Source organism: Myotis yumanensis, unplaced genomic scaffold (assembly GCF_028538775.1).
Source record: "Myotis yumanensis isolate MYYU_CA2020_CCGP unplaced genomic scaffold, mMyoYum1.0.hap1 SCAF_16, whole genome shotgun sequence".
Taxonomy (NCBI): Eukaryota; Metazoa; Chordata; class Mammalia; order Chiroptera; family Vespertilionidae; genus Myotis; species Myotis yumanensis.
In genome coordinates, this window is record NW_027223767.1 from 12,356,269 (window position 1) to 12,377,487 (window position 21,219).

The 21,219-nt window shown below is 50.1% G+C and overlaps 1 protein-coding gene and 1 non-coding gene across 13 annotated transcripts in view; both read right to left on the minus strand.

The window, feature by feature from the left end:
- Positions 1 to 21,219, minus strand: part of CHD3 (chromodomain helicase DNA binding protein 3) — a 27,569-nt gene continuing 6,350 nt past the window's right edge. The window contains exons 4-40 of one of the 12 annotated variants that reach the window (XM_070395071.1): positions 21,038 to 21,159; positions 19,324 to 19,607; positions 18,969 to 19,096; positions 18,641 to 18,779; positions 18,238 to 18,413; positions 17,691 to 17,924; positions 17,296 to 17,499; positions 16,349 to 16,560; positions 15,239 to 15,370; positions 14,752 to 14,851; positions 14,150 to 14,341; positions 13,787 to 13,987; positions 13,285 to 13,422; positions 12,888 to 13,009; positions 12,563 to 12,736; positions 12,286 to 12,427; positions 11,942 to 12,073; positions 11,202 to 11,319; positions 10,863 to 10,987; positions 10,166 to 10,397; positions 9,704 to 9,870; positions 9,072 to 9,249; positions 8,563 to 8,628; positions 8,006 to 8,091; positions 7,736 to 7,869; positions 7,074 to 7,218; positions 6,599 to 6,761; positions 6,357 to 6,478; positions 6,123 to 6,258; positions 5,911 to 6,012; positions 5,602 to 5,730; positions 4,564 to 4,672; positions 4,257 to 4,389; positions 3,710 to 3,951; positions 2,520 to 2,683; positions 2,171 to 2,297; positions 1 to 1,276 (exon numbers count right to left, since the gene is read on the minus strand). In XM_070395071.1, coding sequence (XP_070251172.1) covers positions 1,036 to 1,276; positions 2,171 to 2,297; positions 2,520 to 2,683; positions 3,710 to 3,951; positions 4,257 to 4,389; positions 4,564 to 4,672; positions 5,602 to 5,730; positions 5,911 to 6,012; positions 6,123 to 6,258; positions 6,357 to 6,478; positions 6,599 to 6,761; positions 7,074 to 7,218; positions 7,736 to 7,869; positions 8,006 to 8,091; positions 8,563 to 8,628; positions 9,072 to 9,249; positions 9,704 to 9,870; positions 10,166 to 10,397; positions 10,863 to 10,987; positions 11,202 to 11,319; positions 11,942 to 12,073; positions 12,286 to 12,427; positions 12,563 to 12,736; positions 12,888 to 13,009; positions 13,285 to 13,422; positions 13,787 to 13,987; positions 14,150 to 14,341; positions 14,752 to 14,851; positions 15,239 to 15,370; positions 16,349 to 16,560; positions 17,296 to 17,499; positions 17,691 to 17,924; positions 18,238 to 18,413; positions 18,641 to 18,779; positions 18,969 to 19,096; positions 19,324 to 19,607; positions 21,038 to 21,159 — 5,751 coding nt within the window. In that variant the 3' untranslated portion in view covers positions 1 to 1,035. Of the gene's footprint in view, positions 1,277 to 2,170; positions 2,298 to 2,519; positions 2,684 to 3,709; positions 3,952 to 4,256; positions 4,390 to 4,563; positions 4,673 to 5,601; positions 5,731 to 5,910; positions 6,013 to 6,122; positions 6,259 to 6,356; positions 6,479 to 6,598; positions 6,762 to 7,073; positions 7,219 to 7,735; positions 7,870 to 8,005; positions 8,092 to 8,562; positions 8,629 to 9,071; positions 9,250 to 9,703; positions 9,871 to 10,165; positions 10,398 to 10,862; positions 10,988 to 11,201; positions 11,320 to 11,941; positions 12,074 to 12,285; positions 12,428 to 12,562; positions 12,737 to 12,887; positions 13,010 to 13,284; positions 13,423 to 13,786; positions 13,988 to 14,149; positions 14,342 to 14,751; positions 14,852 to 15,238; positions 15,371 to 16,348; positions 16,561 to 17,295; positions 17,500 to 17,690; positions 17,925 to 18,237; positions 18,432 to 18,640; positions 18,792 to 18,968; positions 19,097 to 19,323; positions 19,608 to 21,037; positions 21,178 to 21,219 lie in introns of all 12 variants that reach the window. The other 11 variants (XM_070395070.1, XM_070395068.1, XM_070395067.1 and 8 more) reach the window with 11 other exon arrangements.
- Positions 7,466 to 7,604, minus strand: LOC138995264 (small Cajal body-specific RNA 21). The gene has a single exon (XR_011468583.1). It is a non-coding gene; the product is annotated as a small Cajal body-specific RNA 21 (non-coding RNA).

The following is a 21,219-nucleotide window of genomic DNA, read 5'->3' on the forward strand; positions in this document are numbered from 1 at the left end:
GAAAGGAAAGTATAATTTATATGTACAACCAATAAACCTGATACAGAAGAGGGGATTGGGACAGACCAGGAGTGAGTGTGAAGAGAGACTGGGGAATGGCCAGCAAGAAAGTGAAGGGGCAGCGAAGAGGAAGTGGAGGGTTCACCATGCAAACTGCCACTCTCCTCAGCCCCTCCTGGGGAAGAGGGTGTGCGTGCCCGTGTCTCCCTAGCCTGCTCTCCATTATTTTTCTCTGGTCCTCAAAGCAAGTAGCCTCCTGACTAGGCCCCCTGCCTCACACACTCAAATTTAGTCCGTATTCAGGCCTTCAGGAGAAAGGGGAGAAGTCCTCAAAGAACCTGAGCCCCAGAGCTGGGGGTTCCCCCAGCATCTGGCCCATTGTGTTCTCTCCCACCCTTTCTAGGTCACCTGGGTCCCTAGGTCAGATTGGGGAGCTCCTCTTTGGCTTGAGGGGGTATCGCCCAACCATTACTCTCTTTGTAGGGGTGGTTCTTGGCCCCTGTGGAGGGGGTAAGATGCCCAACACAAGATGCCAGTACACAGGAGGTAACTGAGCCAGTGAATGGCGCCTTTATTCTGAGGCGGAACAGCAATGGACTCCCTTTAACTGCTCCACACTCTATTTCAGGAGAGGTAAGGGAAGGAAACATGCAGCCACCCCTCCTCTTCCCTTTCGCTCTGCCAGGGCTCATGGTCATCCTTATCTAAAGTTCCCTTCCTCTCTTTAAAGCTCCTTTCCTCCACCGGAAGTTTCTAAAGGCCAGGCAGTGCTAACCCCCCACCTCTGCACAAGATGGAGCTCATCCTGCAGGAATAAAGGCTCCACCTCTTACCTCCCACAACCATTTATTGGGAAGCTGTGTATGTTTGGCAGTGGAGGATAAAGGTTCTTGGAAGACCCTGCTAACCAATTCCCACCCAGACCTCTTCTCACCAGCACAGTCTTCAAAGCATGGTGGGAAAGATGTGTGGGAGTGGAGAGAGACAAAGGGCCCTTCTTGAAAAGAGGAGTCAGAGAGAGGGGCAAAGGGGCTCCTAGCCCAGCGGTGGCCCAGCGGGTGGGGAAGGCGGAGGATTGGCAGCAGACCCCAGAGTCTGAGCTGGGGGTCGGCCTCGGGCACGGGGCCTGGGTGAAGGGCAGGCCTGGGATCCAGTCAGTCGTCTATACAGATCACCTCCCCGGCTCGGGGCTCCTTCCGATCCAGCCCGTCTGACACTAATGCCCCCACCATTTCCTTCTCCTTCTTCACCAGCACTGGAGGGCCGTTGGTGGCGGCTGTTAGGAAAGGGGATAAGGAAGTCAAATCCCTACTTCACTCCCAAACATCACTTTCTGACAATAGTATATTCTCGTTCTCTCTCTCTTTTTTGTAATTGATTTCAGAGAGAGGAACGGAGAGGGAGAGAGGGTTAGAAAATCACCAAGGAGCCTGGCCAGCATGGCTCAGTGGTTGAGCATCAACCTCTGAACCAGGAAGTCATGGTTTGATTCTCGGGGGGCATATGCCCGGGTTGGGGTCCGATCCTCAGTGTGGGGCGTGCAGGAGGCAGCCAATTGATGATTCTCTCATTACTGATATTTCTGTCTCTCTCTCCCTCTCCCTTCCTCTCTGAAATCAATAAAGATATATTTAAAAAAAAACAAAACAAAAATATCAATGATGAGAGAGAATCATTGATCAGCTCCAACTGGGGATCAAGCGTGACCTCCTGGTTCATGGGTTGACACTCAATGACTGAGCCACAATGGCCAGGCAGTACATTCTCATTTCTAAGTCACCTCATGCCACTTGCAATTGTCCAGGGTAGGGGTGGTAAGACCAGAGCAAACACCTCTCCCTGAGGTCCCCCCTTGTGCCGCATGATGGAACACATGCTCCAACTCTCACTATACCCCCTTCTCATTCACTTTCTCTTTCTCTGAAGTAGCCCAGATGGAGGAGGCTCAGGTAAGAGATAGCAAGCTGCTGAACCACTGAAACCCTGGATAAGGTTTTTTGAGCAAGGAAGTGGAAGAGAAGCTAAGAAAAGGTGGGAAGAATAAACCCCAGAACAACTCCATTCCATAAAACACTGGGTACTTCCAAGGAAATGAGATGGGCTGGAGCAGTAAAAGATAGCTGAGCAGGGAAAAGCTGGGAAAAGGAGAAACGAGAGGGAGTCAGCTGACCTGTGATGAAGGACCCTGCAGGCATCTGGCTGTAATTGGCGCCTCCGGCGGCCAGAGCCCCTACGGGCGCGGTGCTGAAGGCTGCCCCGTACCCCGGAGGTGTAGCGTAGGGACCCGGGGGAAAGACCTGCAATAGAGAGGGAACCCAAGTTGAGAGTCCACAGTCTGAAAGGAAATAAGCTGAAGGGAAAACTTTAAGGACCAAATTCTAGAACTACTGAGGGATATAACAAACAGGAGACTCGAGGGTGATGAGAATACTAGAGTAAGTCGTTGTCCATATTGCATAGGATTCAATGTAAGTATATATACCAACAGGGAGAAGGGAATTAGAGGGAAAGGAGGTTACCGGTGTGGGGTGAGGCTCTGTGCCCTTGCTGGCCAGCCGGCTGAGGATGCTGCGCTCGGACATCTGAAGGCGGGCTGCGATGGGGGGTATTCGAGACAGCGTGGCCGGCAGGCGGGTCACGTCTGCCTTCATGTCGCTCAGCAACTCCTCCAGCTGGTTCAGAACTGGGGCCCGGGCCACGGAGAAAGAAGGGCAAGAGAGAGACAGGGAAAGGGAGAGATGGAGCCAGGAAAGGAGATGAAGAGTCAGATGGACAGATAAAGTCAGAAAAAGAGAGTGAGAGGACACAGATGTCAAAGAACCAGAGAAGAAGAAAATGATAGAAGTACACAGAAAAAGAGCAACTCAGTGAGTGGGTGTCAGGTAAAGAGGCAGAGAGACCAGATCATCACAGAGATAGATGGAGAGATAGATGGAGAGAGAAGCAGGAAAAGAGAATATGGAGAAAAGGAGGACAGGGGAGGACATTGGAAGACATAGGGGCGGGGAGTTGTCAGAACATCCCATACTATAAGAAGGAAGTTTTGGGGTTGGGGATGATAGGGAGGAAATAGGAGGCGTGGGGAGGTGGTAAGTGGTGTCAAAGATTTAAGGATCAAGGTTTTAATATGTTAGGGGGGAGGGAGGTTTGAGGGTCAGCATTAGGAATTAAAACAGGAATCAAAGGGTCCAGGAGTCAATGACTACATCAGATAGAATTAGATGGTTAAAGGGCTTTGGAATTTGATATTTTATTTTCAAGGTAAGGTTTGGGAGGAAGGGTTGAAGGTCAAAGGGAAGTTTCATGGGGTAAGGTCAAAGGGTGGGATGGTGGTAGTTTCCGCCTCGAGGGGTGAATGAGATCTGAGGAATGTGATCTGTGGGACTGGGGATAAGGATTTTTGTGGCTCTACACAGGCCAAGGCCCCAGAGAGGGTGCTATCGGCAGTATGGCAAGCATGTGGGTCAGTGAAGATCTTCTACCCTTTGGAGGGGATGGGGCACAGTCTCATGGAGTTCTGGGGAGAAAGTCCCTCTCTTAAGCACTGATGTGAATGCTATTAGGCAAAGATGAAAGTTGGCTGCACAAACTCTAGTGGCTAAAAGCCAGGTGGGTTAGGGGTGGGGTTAGAGGTCAGAGGGGGTTGGTTCAGAGGGTAAAGGGGTCAGAGGGGTGGGAAGATTTTGAGGGGTGCGGGGTGAAGACTTACGCAGCGTTGTGGGCCCTCCCCCGCGCGGGGCCGCCGCGGCCCTTACCCTTGTGCAGTACGGCGTTGGCCGGCTTGTTCCCCGCCAGCGACTCCTTGGAGAGGTGCTGGTGGCTCTCAGCCAGGCACTCGGCCTCGGCGAAGCGGGCGTGGAGGGCCATGGCGGGGTGCGCCGGCTCCTGTGATAGGTTCAGGTAGGCCGCCCGCCGAAGCTGCTCCTCAATCACCAGCGCCTGCTCCAGGAGCTGGGGGCGGGGGGAGAGGGAGTTAGTGCAGGGTCTGCCAGCAGCGGGTGAGTGGACAGCGAGCCAGACTGGAGACCACATTGCTCTCACTGCTGGCCCAGGGCATCCCCACTCCACACCAATACCGACTCTAGCACCAACCCCGAACCAGACCACAGCCACAAACACAAGCTTACACTCCAGTCTTGGCCTCAAGCATCACCACCACCCTCAAGGTGTTAACCTTCCCTACAGTCCAACCAGATCGGGCCCACCTCTCACCCAAGCCCGTCTTCAACACTGTTCCTTTTGTTCCTCATGCCCACCTTGAATCTCCGGGCCAGAAACTTATTTTTCATCTCCAGAAAGTTCCCCTTATTGGCTTCAGTTTTAAATGGCTCATTGATAATGGCAAACTGAGTATCATTCTGGATGTCCTGCCACCGTGCATAGCCATGGCTGCCAATGAAGGAAGAGGACCATCAAGGAATTTAACAGGAATGGACTGGGCTTGATCTCCCCAAAGTGTGGCACTATGCCCCCTTCTCTGGGTGTGGACTCCTCTTCCCTGTAACTCCCCTCTCTCTAGGTTGTAGGAACCTTTTTTTTTCTTGTATTTGTATCAAAGGATACAGAACAATGCCAGCCAGAAGCCAATAGTCATGTCTTCGGTGCCAGATTTCATTGAGTTTCCCCGAGGAAATAGCTGCCCGTTCCTCATTCTGCCACAGTGTGTGAAGCTCTGAAAAGAGGATGGAAGATAGATGAGGCATCAGGAATTTTCAAACCACATCCAACCCCACAAACAGGTAGAGATGAGGGACCTGAATAGTGGTGGAGGACACGAAGGGCTCTTTATGAGGGACAGGTCAAGGTTAGAGCAGGGTTAGAATAAAAGTAGTTACAAACAAGGTTCAAGTTAGAATTAAGAATAAAGGTAGAGCCCAGCCGGCACGGCTCAGTAGTTGAGCGTCAACCTATGAACCAGGAGGTCAGGGTTTGATTCCTGGTCAGGGCACATGGCCAGTGTGGGGCATGTAGGAGGCAGCCGATCAGTGATTCTCTCTCATCATTGATGTTTCTCTCTCTCCCTCTCCCTTTCTCGCTGAAATCAATAAAAAAATATAGAAATAAATAAATAAATAAATAAAGGTAGAATTAAAGACAACTTTAGAGTTAAGAGTACAGACAGTCCTTGGGTTACATTGGACTAGACTTAGGTTGTTTTGTGGTTATGTCGCCATCTCCCATTTACTTATATAAAAAAAAAAAGATTCTGTAATTTCGACGTATGTACATATGTGCTTTATGTTTTTTATTATTTATTTACCACAAGTAAAGGTCAGGAATTGTTATCTTTGTTTTAATTTTTTTTTACTATTTCATTTCATTACTGCTGTGTATGTGCTCCATGTGAGTGACGTACGTGCTTATGTAGGTGGGTTCCGACTTACGGTGAAAATCGTGTTACATCGCTTCGTAGGAACGGATCTCAGATGTAACCTGAGGACCTACTGTGTACTTAAGAAGGACTGAGGGCAAGGAGTAGAGACAGTATGTATCATTTCATTGGCAATTACTTGGAATTAAGGCCTCAGGCAGAAAGAGAAACCCCATGAGGATGAGCAAATCCCAGTGAAAAATAGGTGTTAGGAAGAGACACCCACCCACCTGTAAAGCCACCGTCTGCGATATTGAACATGAACCGTGGCTTCTCTGCCTTCTCCTCACGTCGCCCAGTGGATCGTGGCTCGTCTCGAGGCCCAGATCGAAGCTCCCGGCCGCCTTTAGCATCTTCTGCTAGGGCAGATGGGACAGAGCTCACACCTGAGGAGTCTCCTTCCAGACCCCACGACTACTCCCTGTGCTCTGCTGGAACTTGGAGCAGCAACCCACCCAGGTGCCAGGCATTTGGTCCCCCAGACTCCACCTCCCCTGATTCCCTCAGGTTCCCAAGTGTCCAGTCTTTCCACCCATTACCTCTCTTGCCCAAATCCCCTGTTTCCCCCTCTGGCCTCTCCCTGTGTTCCTGTCCATCCAACGGCTTCTCCTCCCCCCTCTCTCCTGGCGTCGACTCTGTGGCTGTGGGAGGGGGTAAGGGACAGGAAGGGAGAACGTCACCCTCATTCCCTGAACCCAGAAGAGGGAACCCCCAAATTCTAAGCCCATCACCCCTAAGCCCATGCACCCACCTGACTTCTCTCTGTCCCCCCGGTACCCAGGTTCAGGCTCCATCTCTCCAGCTACCCCTGGCTCCTCATCCTCTAGAGGAATCTTCCTTGACTCCAGCCGTTCCCCGAGCGATAGGGCTGGGCTGGGGGCATCCGCCTGGAAGACAATGAATCTGGATGAACTGGAGGGTTCCCAGACACCTGACCTTCAAGACCCCCCTTCCTTCTCCTTAGAGGAGCCAGGTAGCCACACACCTCTGTCTCCATCTTCTCCCCAATTTTGCTATTCTTCTCTGGCTTCTCCTCCTGGTTTTCAGCTTCATCCTTCTCAAGTGGTGTCCTTATGCCTTCTCCCTTCTCACTTGGAGCTGGAGTAGCTGCAGGGGGAAGGCAGAGTGAGAAGGCAGAAACTCCCCACCTTGACTCCAATCCCTCTGTGTCTGGCCCCATCCGATACTGGCCTCATCTCCATCTCTCCAACTATGCTGCCCCATTACCAGGTTTAGAGGTGCAGGGACTGTTGGCAGCAGAAGCCTCGGGGGTGGTGGGAGACGTTTTGGTAGGAGAGGAGGCTCTGGAGGAGCGCTTGGAGTCAGCACTGGGGTCAGGCATCAGCTCAGGCATTGACCAGCGCCCATTGATGTGCTCAAACTCTTGTACCTGAGGGGAGAGGGAGCGTCACAGACACAGGATCTGCTTCAGGCAACGGACACCAAGGAGCTCCAGTCCCCCCGTCTCATCTTGAAGCAGCCTGAGTCTGGAACTCAGGGACGCAAGACAGAGGAAGGACAGGGGCCAGGCAGCCAGCTTGGCCCTTTTGGTGAGGGGAAGACTGTACCTTATTTTTTAAAATAATTCTTTATTGTTGAAAGTATTACATATGTCCCTCTCTCCCCCCATTGACCACCTCCAACCTGCCCCAGAACCAGGCCCTAACCGCCCCACTGTCTGTGTGCACGGGCCATGTGATACCTTCTTCTTGACGAGAGACATGACTCCAATGCGGGTCAATACTTGCTGGCGACTCAGGCCCTCCCGAGGGACCCCGTCAGCAAATGTTTCAGAGCCGTCTGCCCCGGGCTCACAGAGATGGCGCATGAACAAAGACACGTAGGCCCTAAGAACCATGGGGATTGAAGGGGGGTTAGAAGAGCCTTAAGAAGGACAGGGGTTACAGAACCCCTGAACCCTAAATTGCTGAGGTGCCTCCAGGAGTCCTCCTGAGCCTCTCCAAATCCTAAACCCCCATCTGCCCCTCCCCTTGTTCTTCCACTGTCCCCTTGGCTTTGGTACTTCATTCCTTGGCCCCATCAGTCAGCTCCTCATCCTTTCCACCAGCTCCCCTGCCCGGTTAATGGCCAAATAAATGTGAGGCAAGGACAGTCTAGGTGAGGCTCCTCTCGTAACCACCTCTCCCATGGGGAGGAAGCCCGGCCTCTCTACTCTCAGCTCGTCTGAGGGGAGGTGGGTCAGACTAAGCCCACCTCCCAGGAAACCGAGCTAGGACTGTTGTACGGCAGGGAGCGTGATGGTCAGCTGAGTAAGATCACATCATATGGGGGCCAAGAGGAAGAAGGTCACACCCAAAGCTCTTACCCTTTCATCCAACTCTGTCCCGTATCACCCACACTCACTTGAACTCTTTCTCAGTCTTGCCCCTTAGGTCTCGCACCAGCCACTGAGTGGTGAAGGCATCCTGCGGTGGCATCCCCCAGCGCATCACAGCATTGAGGAAAGCCTTCCGCTGACGGGTGTTGAATCCCAACACCTAGGGAGAAGGGGAAGTGGGTGATGATGTCCAGGCTTCTCATTTCTTGGTCCTTTCTCCCTCAGTGACTCAATTTCCAACCCCAGCTTTCATTCTCTCCTTAGGGAACTCTGGGGCGCCTGGGCCCAGCTCTCACCTCAATGTTGCCCCCAACGCGAGCCAGCAGTGGAGGCAGTGGCTTATCTTTTTCATTCCGGAGCTGCCTCTTTGACTGTCGACGCCCTGGACAGGGATGATCCCAGCAAGTAGATCCATTACTTCTTCCACCCCCCAGTCCTGCCAACACCCCATTCCCACAAGATAAAGAACTCGGGGAAGGCCTGTGACATGTCTGAGGCACTTCTAATTTTCTTCCAAGCACTTTCAGAACTACTAACTCAGTAGGTCTAAAAGAATCAAGTCATATTGAAAAATTACTATTAAATATTTGATGCAAGCAAGATTACTGATGGGAATGTAAAATGATGTAACCTTTCTTTATCTTTCATTTAGGCATCTAAGCCTGTGTGGTTATATACTCCAAATTTTAACAGTGGTGAGGTTAGGGATATTTCTTTCTTTCTGCTCATCTGTAATCTTTACTTTTTCTTAAAAAAAAAAAAAGGCATTTATTTATATAAAAACTGGGCTTAAAGGACAATAGGAAGTGAAATGAGAAGAGATGTGGTAGAAAGTCAGGAAAGTAGATGCCACCTTCAGGACGCTCATCAAAGTCTTCATCCTCCTCCTCCGATCCCACTGAGTATTCTGACTGGTTATCTGCAAGGGGAAAGGACTCCGTGGTCAGGGATGGCTCCCTGGACAAGCCCTTTCCTCCTGGATGCCTCCTGGGGATGCTGGATGACGGTCCGCAGTCTGACTTCAAAGCCATATATCCTGAACCATGTCCACTTACCACACACCTTGTCTCTGATCCCTCCTGAATCCTGTGTAACCCACTTTAAACAAGGACTCCTGGGTGTCCATAGGAACCCTCCACAACCACCAAATAGTTTAGATCGCTTGCAAATCCACCTGGCCTCTGGGTAGCTCCTACTGATCCTTCCTAATCTCTTTCCCCTTTAAGAAAGAAGGCCCAACTTCTAGGCCTCTCTCTTTCCTACTGAATGTCCCCAGCCTCAGGCCCTTCCTCAGCACTATTTGCTTCTCAGGTCCTGCACTGGGGGGTGGGGGGTGGGGGGTGGGGGGAGGGCAGTCCTCACCTTGGTCCTCTTGAGCAGCGTCATTGTAGTTAACTTGCTTGCGAACCCGCTTGCCTTTGCCGAGATTCCGGGCTAGGTCTTCCTGCTGTTGCTCATAGTGATGCCTCAGCAGCTTTTCCCAGTAGTCAGGATCCACATTCTCCTCCTGCTTGATGATCTCCCGTTCGATCTCCTCAATCTGAACAGCAGCAGAATGAATGCTGGTGGCTTCCCGCTTCACCCAGTCCTTTTCCCTCCTGCCTCCTAGATCTCAACTCTGCATAAATTTTCTGGACATTGCACATTTCCCTTTTCCTTATCTCTTACCTTCAATATGCTTCTCCTTGTTATTTCCCTTTCAAAACCTCTCCTCTAGTGCCCTCTGCGTCCCTCCTGCTCTGACTCAGAAAGTACCCTTCCATGTGTATCAGTGCAGTGCTTTCTGTGCCCACGTCTTTCTCCACAGTCCAATTTGCCCCATTAGACCAAGAAGTTGTTTGTGGTTCACTACTGCTCTTTGCTGGGCACTAAGATAAAAGATCAGATAAAAAAACAAGAGGAAAGGGATCCTCCTACTTTGAGGTCCAGTAAAGGAAACCGCCCTTCAGAGTTGGCCTGGGACAGACAGTACCTACCTCGCCCCAACCTCTCACCTTGTCTTCCTCCCGCACCACATACTGGGCCACCTTGAAGGAACTGAGGTATTCGTTCATATTCTGCACATCAGTGTCTTCAGTTGCATCCTGGTTTCGGTCCAACAGCCGAGCAATGGCCTCATTGTCATAGTGAATCACACTGCTATCCTCCTCCTTGTTCTCCCCTGGTGGAGATGGGGAACAAGAGGGAACTCCTGAGTTCCAACCAAAATCTCGGGCAGAACTTTACAAAGATCCAAGGAAAGCATTCCACTTTGCTTCCCTTCCACAGGAGCTCTGGAGAAGGCCCTTCCCCTAGAAGTCAATGTAGTGATTTGTTGTTTTCAACCCTACATGGAAGGACAGGGGCCAACTTTCTCCACAGACTGAACAGAACAGTTTTTCTTCAAGGGTTTCAGAAGAGAAGTGCTCACGGGAGAGCAGGGGCCAGTTTGAAGAAGTTGCAAAAGAAGTTCTCACCCTCGTTTTCATCCTTAAATAGTTCTTCAGTGCCAAATTTGAGGATGTCATCCAGCTCCTGCTTGGACATGGAGCCCGCCTTGGAGCCCAGCCCAGGACGCACTACCAGATGTGTCAGCATCATCTTTCTCTTGGCCACTTGTGTGATTCGCTCTTCCACTGATGCACGAGTCACAAACCGGTAAATCATTACTTTGTTGGCCTGGCCGATTCGATGAGCGCGGCTAAAGGCCTGCAGGAGTGGGAGAAAGTGAGGACGGGCCAGGGGAGATGGCAGAGGAAATGCCATCAACATGCTCAGGAAAGGAGGCTGGCAAGGAAGATCTTCTATCTGTCCCCCCAGAGGTTTATTTGTGTGTTGTTTTTTTTTGTTAATCAATTCCATTGATTTTTTAGGGAGAGTTAGAGAGGGAAGGACACAGAGAAAAATCAATGTGAGAGAAACACATCAATTTGTTGCCTCCTGCACGAGACCGACTAGGGCCCGGGCCAGGGAGGAGCCTGCAACCAAGGTACGTTCCCTTGACTGGAATCGAACCCGGGACCCTTTGGTCTGTAGGCTGACGCTCTATCCACTGAGCGAAACTGGCTAGGGGCCCCCAAAGGTTTATTTCTGACCCCAGAACATGACACCCTCCTCCATGAACCAATGTCTCCTTGCCAAATGGTGCAGAAGCTCTAGGAGGCGAATTCTCACCTGGATGTCATTATGAGGGTTCCAGTCAGAATCGAAGATGATGACAGTGTCTGCAGTGGCCAGGTTGATGCCCAAGCCCCCAGCTCGGGTGGACAGGAGGAAGCAGAATTGTTGGGCCCCAGGAGCTAGGAGGCGTGAATCGGGAGACAAGGCTTTTCTTGTAGCCAGCAATTCAGTCTACCTGTTCCTAGATATTCCCTGACTACAAACAACCATGTCCGCAACTCAAAAGCCCACGTGGCTTATATACTCCCAGAAGAGGCCCCTCCCAGCCCAGGGACCTATGCACTGGTTTCTCAGGCCTCCCACACAGTGGGACCAAGGCATCTCCCCGCTTACCATTGAATCTATCAATGGCCTCCTGCCTCAGGGCACCAGTGATGCCACCATCGATGCGCTCATACTTGTAGCCTTCGTAGTCTAAGAAATCCTCTAGCAAGTCTAACATTTTGGTCATCTAGAGCAAGGGAAAAGAAGAGGTCAGAATGAGGAGGTAGTGGGGTGTGCCCTGGCTGTTCTCACTATCTCTTTACTTTCCCTCAACCCCAACCTTTACCCTTGTCTCCCTGCACTCCTATGCTCCCCTGGTGCTGCTTCCCCCAGGCCCCCTCTCATTCCACATTCTTGTCATGATTTCTTCTTGATTTCAGATCATTTCTCCTAAGGCAGAGACTCTTCTCTGAGACCCACGAAAAGTTTTCAAAGAAATCTATAAATCCCCTAAAAACCTGTATACAACTGTTTAATTGTGCAGCTTTTCTGGAGAGTGGACCTATAGCTTTCATAAGATTTCCAAAAGGTTTGCCTCTCCTCCCCTCTCCAATAAGGTTAAGAAATAGAAATAGCTACCAGTCCCAGAGACCTTCTTGAAGAGGCAGATGGTTCACCCTCCCATTCTCTCCACGAGGCTTAAAAGAAATTGACTACAATTTCCAAAGAACAGGGACCAGGGTCCAAGAGGAACTTTGCTATACCAGAAACTTAAGGGTGCAATCTCCTAATCTCTCACACCATGGCAGGCACAGGAACGAGGTAAGGGATTAGTCTGATGGCGAGAATGAAGAACAGGGCTGGGTCACCTGTGAGAAGATGAGTACTCTGTGTCCTTGCTCCTTTAGCTTCCGCAGCATCTTCTGCAGCAGCATGAGCTTCCCAGATGACTTAATAAGTGCCCCACCCTCATAAGCCCCACTGGGGAGTTTTGGGGATTCCTGTAAAAGAGGGAGAAAGGAGGAGAGGATAAGGAAACATACCCCTATCTTCTAACTGTGCCTAGGAAAGCTAGAAGCCCAAATCCAGCCTCCACACCTTTTAAATTCCTACTCCTCTCAGAAATCCAGTCCCAGCTTCAGCCCTGTGCTCAACACCTCCCACTGTTAGAAAGCCAGGCATGTACTCATCAGTTCCCAGTTCCTGTATCTACCATAGCAGCCACAGGAAAGAGGTATGGATGGTTGCAGCACTTCTTAAGATCCATCATGATGTTAAGCAGTGACACTTGGTTCCCACCGCCTCGTGAATTCAAGGCCTCAAAATTTCGAGTCAGGATATACTTGTAGTATTTCCTGAAGACCGGGGTCGAGGGTAGAGAAGAGACACAATAAAATAAATGATTATGATGTTGCACTTGATCACAAACTCTTGGAAAGCTGCCAACAAATGCCCAACCCTTGGTCCAGGTAACCCGCCTTGCATCTCACTTCTGCATGGGACTCAGCTCCACTCGAACGATGAGCTCCGTCTTGGCTGGCATGTTCTTAAAGACATCAGCCTTGAGCCTCCGAAGCATATGTGGCCCCAGCAAATCATGCAGTTTTTTAATCTGGTCTTCTTTGGATATGTCTGCAAACTCCTCCAGGAAGCCCTCCAGGTTGCTAGTAGCCAGGAGATGTGAACAGCTGTTAGGTTCTTTGCCTCTGACCTCAAGCTCTATTCTTCACTTCAGATGAACCCTCTACCCACTTGTTTTAGCCCCCCACCCCCACCCCCTCTCATTTCTGCAGACTACCCTAAGGAGCTACTTACTTAAACCTTTCTGGGGTGAGGAAGTTCAGCAGATGAAAAAGCTCTTCCAGATTATTTTGCAATGGAGTCCCTGTTAGCAGTAACTTATGATCTATCTTGTAGCCATTGAGGACCCTGAAAAACTAGAAAATGGGACAAGAAGACAGGAGAAAGGGCCCATCAGTGGCAAATGGTTGGCCCACAGTATCAACCTTTTCCTGCCTCCAGCTTCCATTCCCTCCAGGATCAGAGGCTCCAAGTCCCTAGTCCTCACCCTCTTGCAACCTGGACTTCTCCCAGAGGATCTCCGGCATCTTGCCTCCTGGACTACAGAGAAGCCCCTGGTACTTAGTATTTTAGGGTTAAGGCAAGTAGGAGTCCACACCTCGAGTTTCCGAGGCCTGAGCGTCGCACTCACCTTGGACTGGTTGTTCTTGAGTCGATGGGCCTCATCCACCACGAGGCAGGCCCAGCGGATGGAGCCGAGCGCTGCCTGATCAATGGTGATCAACTCATACGATGTCAGGAGAACATGGAACTTCACCTGCGCCTCCCTCTGCCAACACAACATTATCCATTCGGCCGCCACCCGACACCCCAGCCCCTAGACCCCCATTTTCTACCAAGGCACCCTGTCCTGACCATGACTGCCAAAGGGACTCAGTTATCCTGTCCTCCAACTTTGGCTCCATGCAGGGATCACGGAACATGGCCCCCAAACTTTCACCACATGTCCAGTACGGACAGATCCATGTACACCCCTGGAAGTACCTACTACATCTCCAGGGCAGGAGTGCAGAGAGGTGAGGGTGGGTAAAGAAGGAAGAAGCTGAGTGAAGAATAAAGAAACTGAAATCCTGGTTGGGGCAAAGAAATGACAGATTTGAGGGTCTAAGAGGATATGAAGCAGAGGGGCTTACCTTCATCTTAAAGGCTTTCTTGCCGCCTTTGATGGCATTATCTTCAAAGGAAAACTCATTCTCACGAATGATGGCCCGGCTGTCCTTGTCACCCGTGTATGTCACCACATAAAACTTGGGTGCCCACATCTGGAACTCCCGCTCCCAATTAATGATGGTAGAGAGCGGGGCACTCACCAGGAAGGGACCCTTTGTGTGGCCCTGGGAGTAGAGGGTAGGGGGGACCATTAGTCTAGGTTGTATACCCCAGTCCTCTGCCTGTCACACCCTCCCCCCCTCTGCCCTCATCCTCCATTCCCTCATTCCCCAGTCCAGGCGAGGCCTCAGCCTGGCTTCCCCCTCAGGAGCCCCAGAATTCAGCACCTCCTTATAGAGTGAGTAGAGGAAGACGATGGTTTGTATGGTCTTGCCCAGCCCCATCTCATCAGCCAGAATGGTGTCAGTGCCCTGGGCCCATGAGAAACGTAGCCAATTCAACCCTTCCAGCTGATACATGTGCAGTGTGCCTCCAGTGGCTGTGATAAACCGTGGCTGAGTCTCATATTTCACTGTAGGCTGTAGAGTTAAGAAGTCAAAAAGCTCAAGGGAACTGTCAGCTGTCTTGGTCTCCTCCTCTGCCCTCCTCCCTGGCACTGATACCAAGTTGGGTCACAATTCCCTTTACCATAGCCAGAGCTCATGAAAGTTCTAGTCTTTAGTCCCTCCCCCTCATTCCTTAAAACAACACCCAGCAGCACTGTGGGGAAGGAAGCTGGTGGAAGAGTCCTATGTGCTTCTGTCTCTAGTGGCCCTCTCACTCTTATGCCAAAATTCCTAGCCACTCCTGGGGCAAGACTGAATATTGAAGAAAGAGCTACTATTCAAAGAAGCTGTTGAAACCCTGGGAAGTTCTGTCAGTAGCCTCTGGGAAATGTTCAATCACCATGGCTCCAGAAATGAGAGAGAAGCCAAGTGAGAGGACTTACATCGTTAGTAGGAGAATTGGGAGGCCCATCACCCTGCAGCTCCTTCTTCTTCTTCTTATACTTTCGGGGCTGGGCGGGGTCCTCTCCCATAATTAGTTCTCTGGAAAAAGAGTGGGTCCTGAGTGAGGCCTGGTTCTTGATACCCCCACTCTTCTGAACTCATTCCAGACCTATCTCCCACTTCCCATAATCTACATATTCTCCCATTTCCTTTCTCCCAGGCTTTGTACCCTCACCCTTAGATTTCACCTCTACAGCGAACGCTCCTTACCCCTGAGCATCCTCTTTCTCATTTCTCAGGCTAAATCATATTTCTGTTCCACACACTGCCTCTTCACCAACCCCACCCCCAACAACCTAACCCAGGCTCCCAATGTCCTAAATTCTAGATTAGGTCTGTCCCTACTGTACCTCATTTTATGCTAAAGGTTTAGCTTTTATGCCTCTATCCTCAGACTCCCTCTAACTCCTGACATAGCTCCCTTACCGGTGTCTCCAGTAGCTTTGCTTATGGTCTTCATATTCGGGGATATTCATTTCATCTTCCTCCCACGTGGACTGGTCATATGGCAAGTCCCTCCATTTTACTAAATAGTGGTAATTTCCCTTTTTATCCACACTGTGGGACAGGAGGAGGAAAATAATATGGACCACAAGTAGGAAATAATCATAATAAACACAATTATCAGCAAACATGCATAACTTGTCACTTAATCCACAATGTTGGCCACTAAAAGGGAATTCAGAATGGCTGAAATACTACCTTAACTTTTTCAGAATGGCTTCCTAAAAATCAACCATCAAAAAACACCCCTGGGGCCCTCACTAGTTTGGCGCAGTGGATAGAGCATTGGCCTTGGGATGGAAGGGTCTCAGGTTCAATTCTGGTCGAAGACACATACCTCGGTTACAGGCTAGATCCTGGCCCTGGTTGGGGGATGTGTGGGAGGCAACCAATTGATGTGTCTCCCTCACATTGATGTTTCTCTTTGTCTCTCCCCTTCCCTTCTACTCTCCCTATATATCAATGGAAAAAATATTCTCGAGTGAGGATTAACAAAAAAAACCCACCCCTGGGCTTCAATATCACTTGTTCATCCAATCAGTATTTACTAAGTATCTACTATATGCCAGGCACTGGTGAGTCAGGAGTGAACAGAAGAGACAAATGATTCTATTCTCATGGAGCTCATATTCTACTGGGGAAGGCAACAATGAAACAGAAAAATAAATTATAGCACTAGGCAGTAATAAGTACTATGAAGAAAGAAATACTAAAAGCACTGTATTTAGAAATACTAAAAACATGTTTTTCATGTTTTGCTTTCATGCCCTGATCCCCAGACTCACGTGTCATTTCCTGTGCTATTAGAGATTAAAGGAAGCAATGGCAAAAAGTCAGTGCTGGGCTGGGCTTTCCCCCTGGAGTCTTTCATCCTCATAGAGGAAACAAGGCCAGAAGGGCTGGGGCTGCAGCAGGAGTTACTCAGATAGATCAATTATTTGGTTAATTAACAAATGCTAACATGCGGCCATACTTCCAACAAGAAGGGTGGCATATCCCAGGACCAAGGCCTTCCCAGGGACCAGAATTCACCTGTGGTTGATGATACGGTGGACCGTCATCCATTCTGGCTTGATGCCAAAACGATAGTATTTCTCCTCCATCTCAGCATAGTGTGGATCTTTCACCTTGCGCTTGTCACTCTTCCCATCATCCTCACCAGAGCCATAGTCCAGGGGTGGGGGCTCATCCATGTCATTCTTCCGTTGGTAGTTTCGGTACATTACCAAGTGGAAGATTTCCAGCTGATGGGGCACAGAGGATGGTGGGGAAGAGATAATCCTACCATCCCAGAGAGCAAAGGGAAGAAGGAAGAAGCCACCAGGGGAAGTGCATGGAAAAGGGAGCGATGAAAGAGATGGGACGAGACACACAAATTAAAGCTAAAGCAGGAGAATACAATGAAACAGAACAGAGTCAGGATGTGTGTGGGAATGTAATAAGCAAAGGAGGCAGGGAATAGGTTTATTAAGATTGAGACTCTAGCCCGGCCAGCGGGCTCAGTGGTTTAGCATCGACTATGAACCAGGAGGTCACGGTTTGATTCCCGGTCTGAACATGCCTGGGATGCGGGCTCAATCCCCAGTCTAGGGCATGCAGGAGGCAGCTGATCGATGATTCTCTCTCACCACTGATGTTCTGTCTCTCTCTCCCTTTCGCTTCCTCTCTGAAACCAATAAAAATATATTTTTAAAAAATTGAGAATATAGGTAAAACACGGTTAAAGTTAGATAAGAGATGGGATTAAGGAAGACTATGTTATATCTGAGGGAAGAAATCTAATAAAAACTGAGAGAAAGGACTAGAGACCAAGAATACCACATTTGCAAACTAAGAAAGTAGGTGTGGTGTGAGGGCCTAAGGCTTGATGTGAGGGAAAGCAAAATCTGTGTATTTGGAAGAACAGAAAATAGAGGGGTGAGAGAGAGAATTGCAGCAAATGGGGTCACAGGACAGCGGACAGGGAAAGGCCCTTGTACCTGAAGCTCCTTGGCCCAGGAGCAGTGCCAGTAGGACAGTCCTACCCACTTGACAAAGAACTCTCGCTCTGATCTGCCTTGAAGAGGACGAGGAGGTGGGGCATCTGGATTCCCGTCTACCTGTGGGGGGGCCGGCACTGCCACCGGCGGTTCCCCCCACCGCCAATGCAGGATCTTCTGCACACGGCCTTTCAGCATGGGGCACTTCAGGATGGACACACACGAGGAGGAAAGAAAAAGGTAGAAAGAGCCCATCATTAGAGTAGGAGAGGGATCCCACAAGGGAATCTAGGGCTAAGTGTGGGGGAGAGCAGAGGAAGAGCTAACCGTTTGGGACCCAGAGATGGGAAAGGAGTCAGGGCTGACAGTAAACACTGAGAGATGGGTACACTCACTGTGCATCGGGGACACAGCCATTCACCGTTGGGGATGTCAGGCAGGGGTGGGTTTAGACAATGAATGTGGTAGGAGGAGATGCAAGCGTCACAGCACAAGAGCTCCCCACCATCCTTGCACACACGGCAGTACTCCATGTGATCGTCTTCTTCTTCCTTCTCCCCTTCTTCCTCTCCCTCCTCTTCATATTCCTCCTCCTCTTCCTTGGCCTCCCACTGTACCCCCTCCTTCTCCTGGGAGGCCAAGGACAGACACAGACATAGACAGAAGAAAGGCAATAGGAGTGAGATTGGAAGATAGAGGCAAGGACAGGACACCTAAATCCTAGAAGTGCCTGGAAGACTGGTGGGAACAAAGACACAGGATGTCTCAGTTTCTAAAAATGTTGATTTGGGGAGCAAAGGGATGGGGAGAGAAACAAACTAGAATCCTGATCACTTAAACATGTTCCTGAGAAGGCCAGGCATCTGGGCATGGGAAGAGGACAACTGAAACCAAGGAGGAAAAGACGGGTGGGTCCCTGAGATGCTGGCACCAGGTACTCACACAGTGGGGGCAGCTCCATTTGCCCTCAGGAGCCCGGTCAAGCTCAGGATCAAGGCAGACGAGGTGGTAGGCACGGGGGCAGGTGTCGCACAGAATAATTTCCCCACCCTGCTGGCACACCTCACAGTAATCCTGGTGATCCGTCTCGTAGCCATCAACCTCCTCCTCCCCGGCCACTGCAGGACAGCCCAGGACTGTCATATACCCCCGTGGAGGCAAAGGAACAGAGAAAGAAAGAGGGATTGGGGAGGGGGGATGGGGGGGGGAGAGAAAGAGAAAGAGAGAGAGAGAGAGAGAGAGAGAGAAGGGTTGAATACAGAATTCAAAATTGAAAATAAGAAAGACAACGAAGGAATGAAAGGAAAGCAAATTGACAAGGTCACACACAACTGACAGCCCTTACCCTTCTTCTTCTTTCTTCCTGGCCGGCCTCTCTTTAGTTTCTTGGTGCGGACAGGGCCATCAGGACGGCCTGAGGCACTGTGGACACTGCCACTATCCAGGTCTGACTCCTCAGCCTCTGGCTCGGGGCCCTCGTCACTCTGAAAAACATACTGCCCATAGCCCCATGGCTGTCAGGGAGGTTGACTTGATTTTACTCCCCTCCCCAGGCCTCTGGCTCCCACTTCAGCTTCCCTCACAGACCCCTGTGTCTGGACACCTGTCCCCCCACCCCCGCCCCAAACCTTGACACCCTGAAGGCGTATAGTGAACAGGGAAGGGCTACTCACTGAGCCTTTCTTCCTCTTGCCACCCAGAAGCCCTAGTTTGATTTTGAGTGGTGTCATCTTCTTTCCCCGAAGCTTCTTGCGTCCGTCAGGCACTCGGGGGCTCTTACTCCGCCTCTTATGGCCGGGACCTGAATGAGGAGTGGCAATGAGGGAGGAGAAGCAGAGGTCATGACCTCCTGGGATAACAGAGGTCACAGGGATCCTTTCTGTGGGTTCTGATTTCACGGAGAACCCTTCCTGGAGAACATTTCTCCTGCAGCAATCAGGACTGAGAGGACAAAAGAGTTCTAGACTATAATTTGAGGACATGTGGCTTGGAGGGTGGGGTGACAGTTGTTCAAAGAGGGTTTCTCACCTTTGCCCTCTTTGGTTTTGGCTCTTCGGATGGGTGGGGGTTGGATATCAGCAGCAGGTGGGAGTGGAAGGGCAGGGGATCCGGAAGGTGCTATGGGGGTGGCCGATGAGACAGCAGCTGACACCTGCTCAGCTACAGCTGCGGCTGCTGCAGCCGCTGCTGCTGCCACAGCTGCTGCCGACCCCTTGAAGGGGTTATTGGCACTGAACTCTCTCCACTTGGCCCCAAGGATGGTCATCATCTTCGACATTGGGATCTTAGGATTCTTCTTAGCAATCAGGGGCCTGTGAACATACAAGCAGAAGACTCAGACCTTTTACAGATGTTCTGGGAATATTGCCATTTCCCCTTATCAACTAAGTCTATGCACAAGCTAGGACTCCTGAGTGGCAACAGTATGTCCTATTAAGAATAACATCAACTTGAAAATAAATAAAAAGTTTAAAGACAATGGTTAAATAAGACAGAAAAGGTATTTAAAAAAATAGAAAAAGCAAAATAAAATTTAAATGCACAGAAGATAAGGATAAAACAAAAATGATTTAAAAATGCTTTACTTTTGAATATTACTTTACATTTCATAAAATACTTTCAAATACATTACACCTTTTTTGTTGTTGTTAATCCTCACCTAGGACATTTTTCCACTGATTATTTTAAAGAGAGCGTGGAAGGGAGGGAGGAGTCAGAGAAACATCAATGTGAGAGACACACACACCGATTGGTTGCCTCCCGCACGCACCCCAACCAGGGCCTGGGATCGAGCCTGCAACTGAGGTATGTGCCCTTGACCAGAATCGAACCTGGGACCTTCAGTCTGCAGGCCAACGCTCTATCCACTGAGCCAAACTGGCTATGGCCATCACACCTTATTTTATCCTCACAATAATACTATGAGTTGCTATGATTCTCTGAATTTTCTAACAAGTCCCATGAGCCCTGATGAAGGATCCCATCAGGTGGAGTCTGATGGGCCACGCTCTTGCGGGGATATGGGTGATTGTCTGTAGCAGTGAGGTAGGTGAGACAATAGTACTTAATAACAGCTACCTAGGAGCCAGGCACTGACTGTACTAAGCTTTCTATTCATTATCCCATCAAATCAGGACAAGACCCCTGTGAGGCACATACTATGACATCCCTATTTACAGATGTGTAGTAACTTGCCAGGATACGAGGACCTGAACCTCAGTAGGCTGCCTCCAGTGCATTAAACTGCTATGTTAAAGTGCCTGCTCCCTAAAAGGCATCTCTGCTCTACTCTATTTTACCTGGGAGCCATAGAAGCTCAGGTCCTGCTGCTAGCAATGCATCCTCCATTATTACTGGGGCCTAAAGTAGGGACAGAGGCCCGGATAACTGAGCAAAGAAAATGGAGGCATGCTGATGCTCTCTCTCAGCTGCCGTCTAGAGAGAAGTCATACAGGAGAAACTGGAACTCTTGTCAGTCCTCACTATGTTTTGTCACTAGAGCATTTTCTAACCTGGTGCTGGAATTGTGACACTCCCCCACCTGTGAAGGGCTCCTGACTGTGGTCGTTGGATCCTTAGAAGTCTAGGAATTCCCTAAAATTACATTGGAATTTTGTGTGTGTGCGCGCGCTGTGAATTTCTTTGGAGATCAGTTTCTTAGCTTTTATCAGATTTCAGAGGGGCCAGGGCCTCCCCAAAATAAGAAGTGTCTATTCTCAAGGACTCTCCAGTCCCAACGCACCTCATGAACTGGCTAAAGGCTTTGTAGTTGGTAAGTGTGTGGTAATCCTCCTCCGAGAACACATGCTCCACGTCCTCCAGGCCCCAGGTGAGAAGCAGAGTTGCTGATGACTTCTGCTCTACCTGCTGGGAGACACCAGGCTTTAGTGAGGCTGAGTTGGTGCTTTTCCAGGCCCTAGCCTA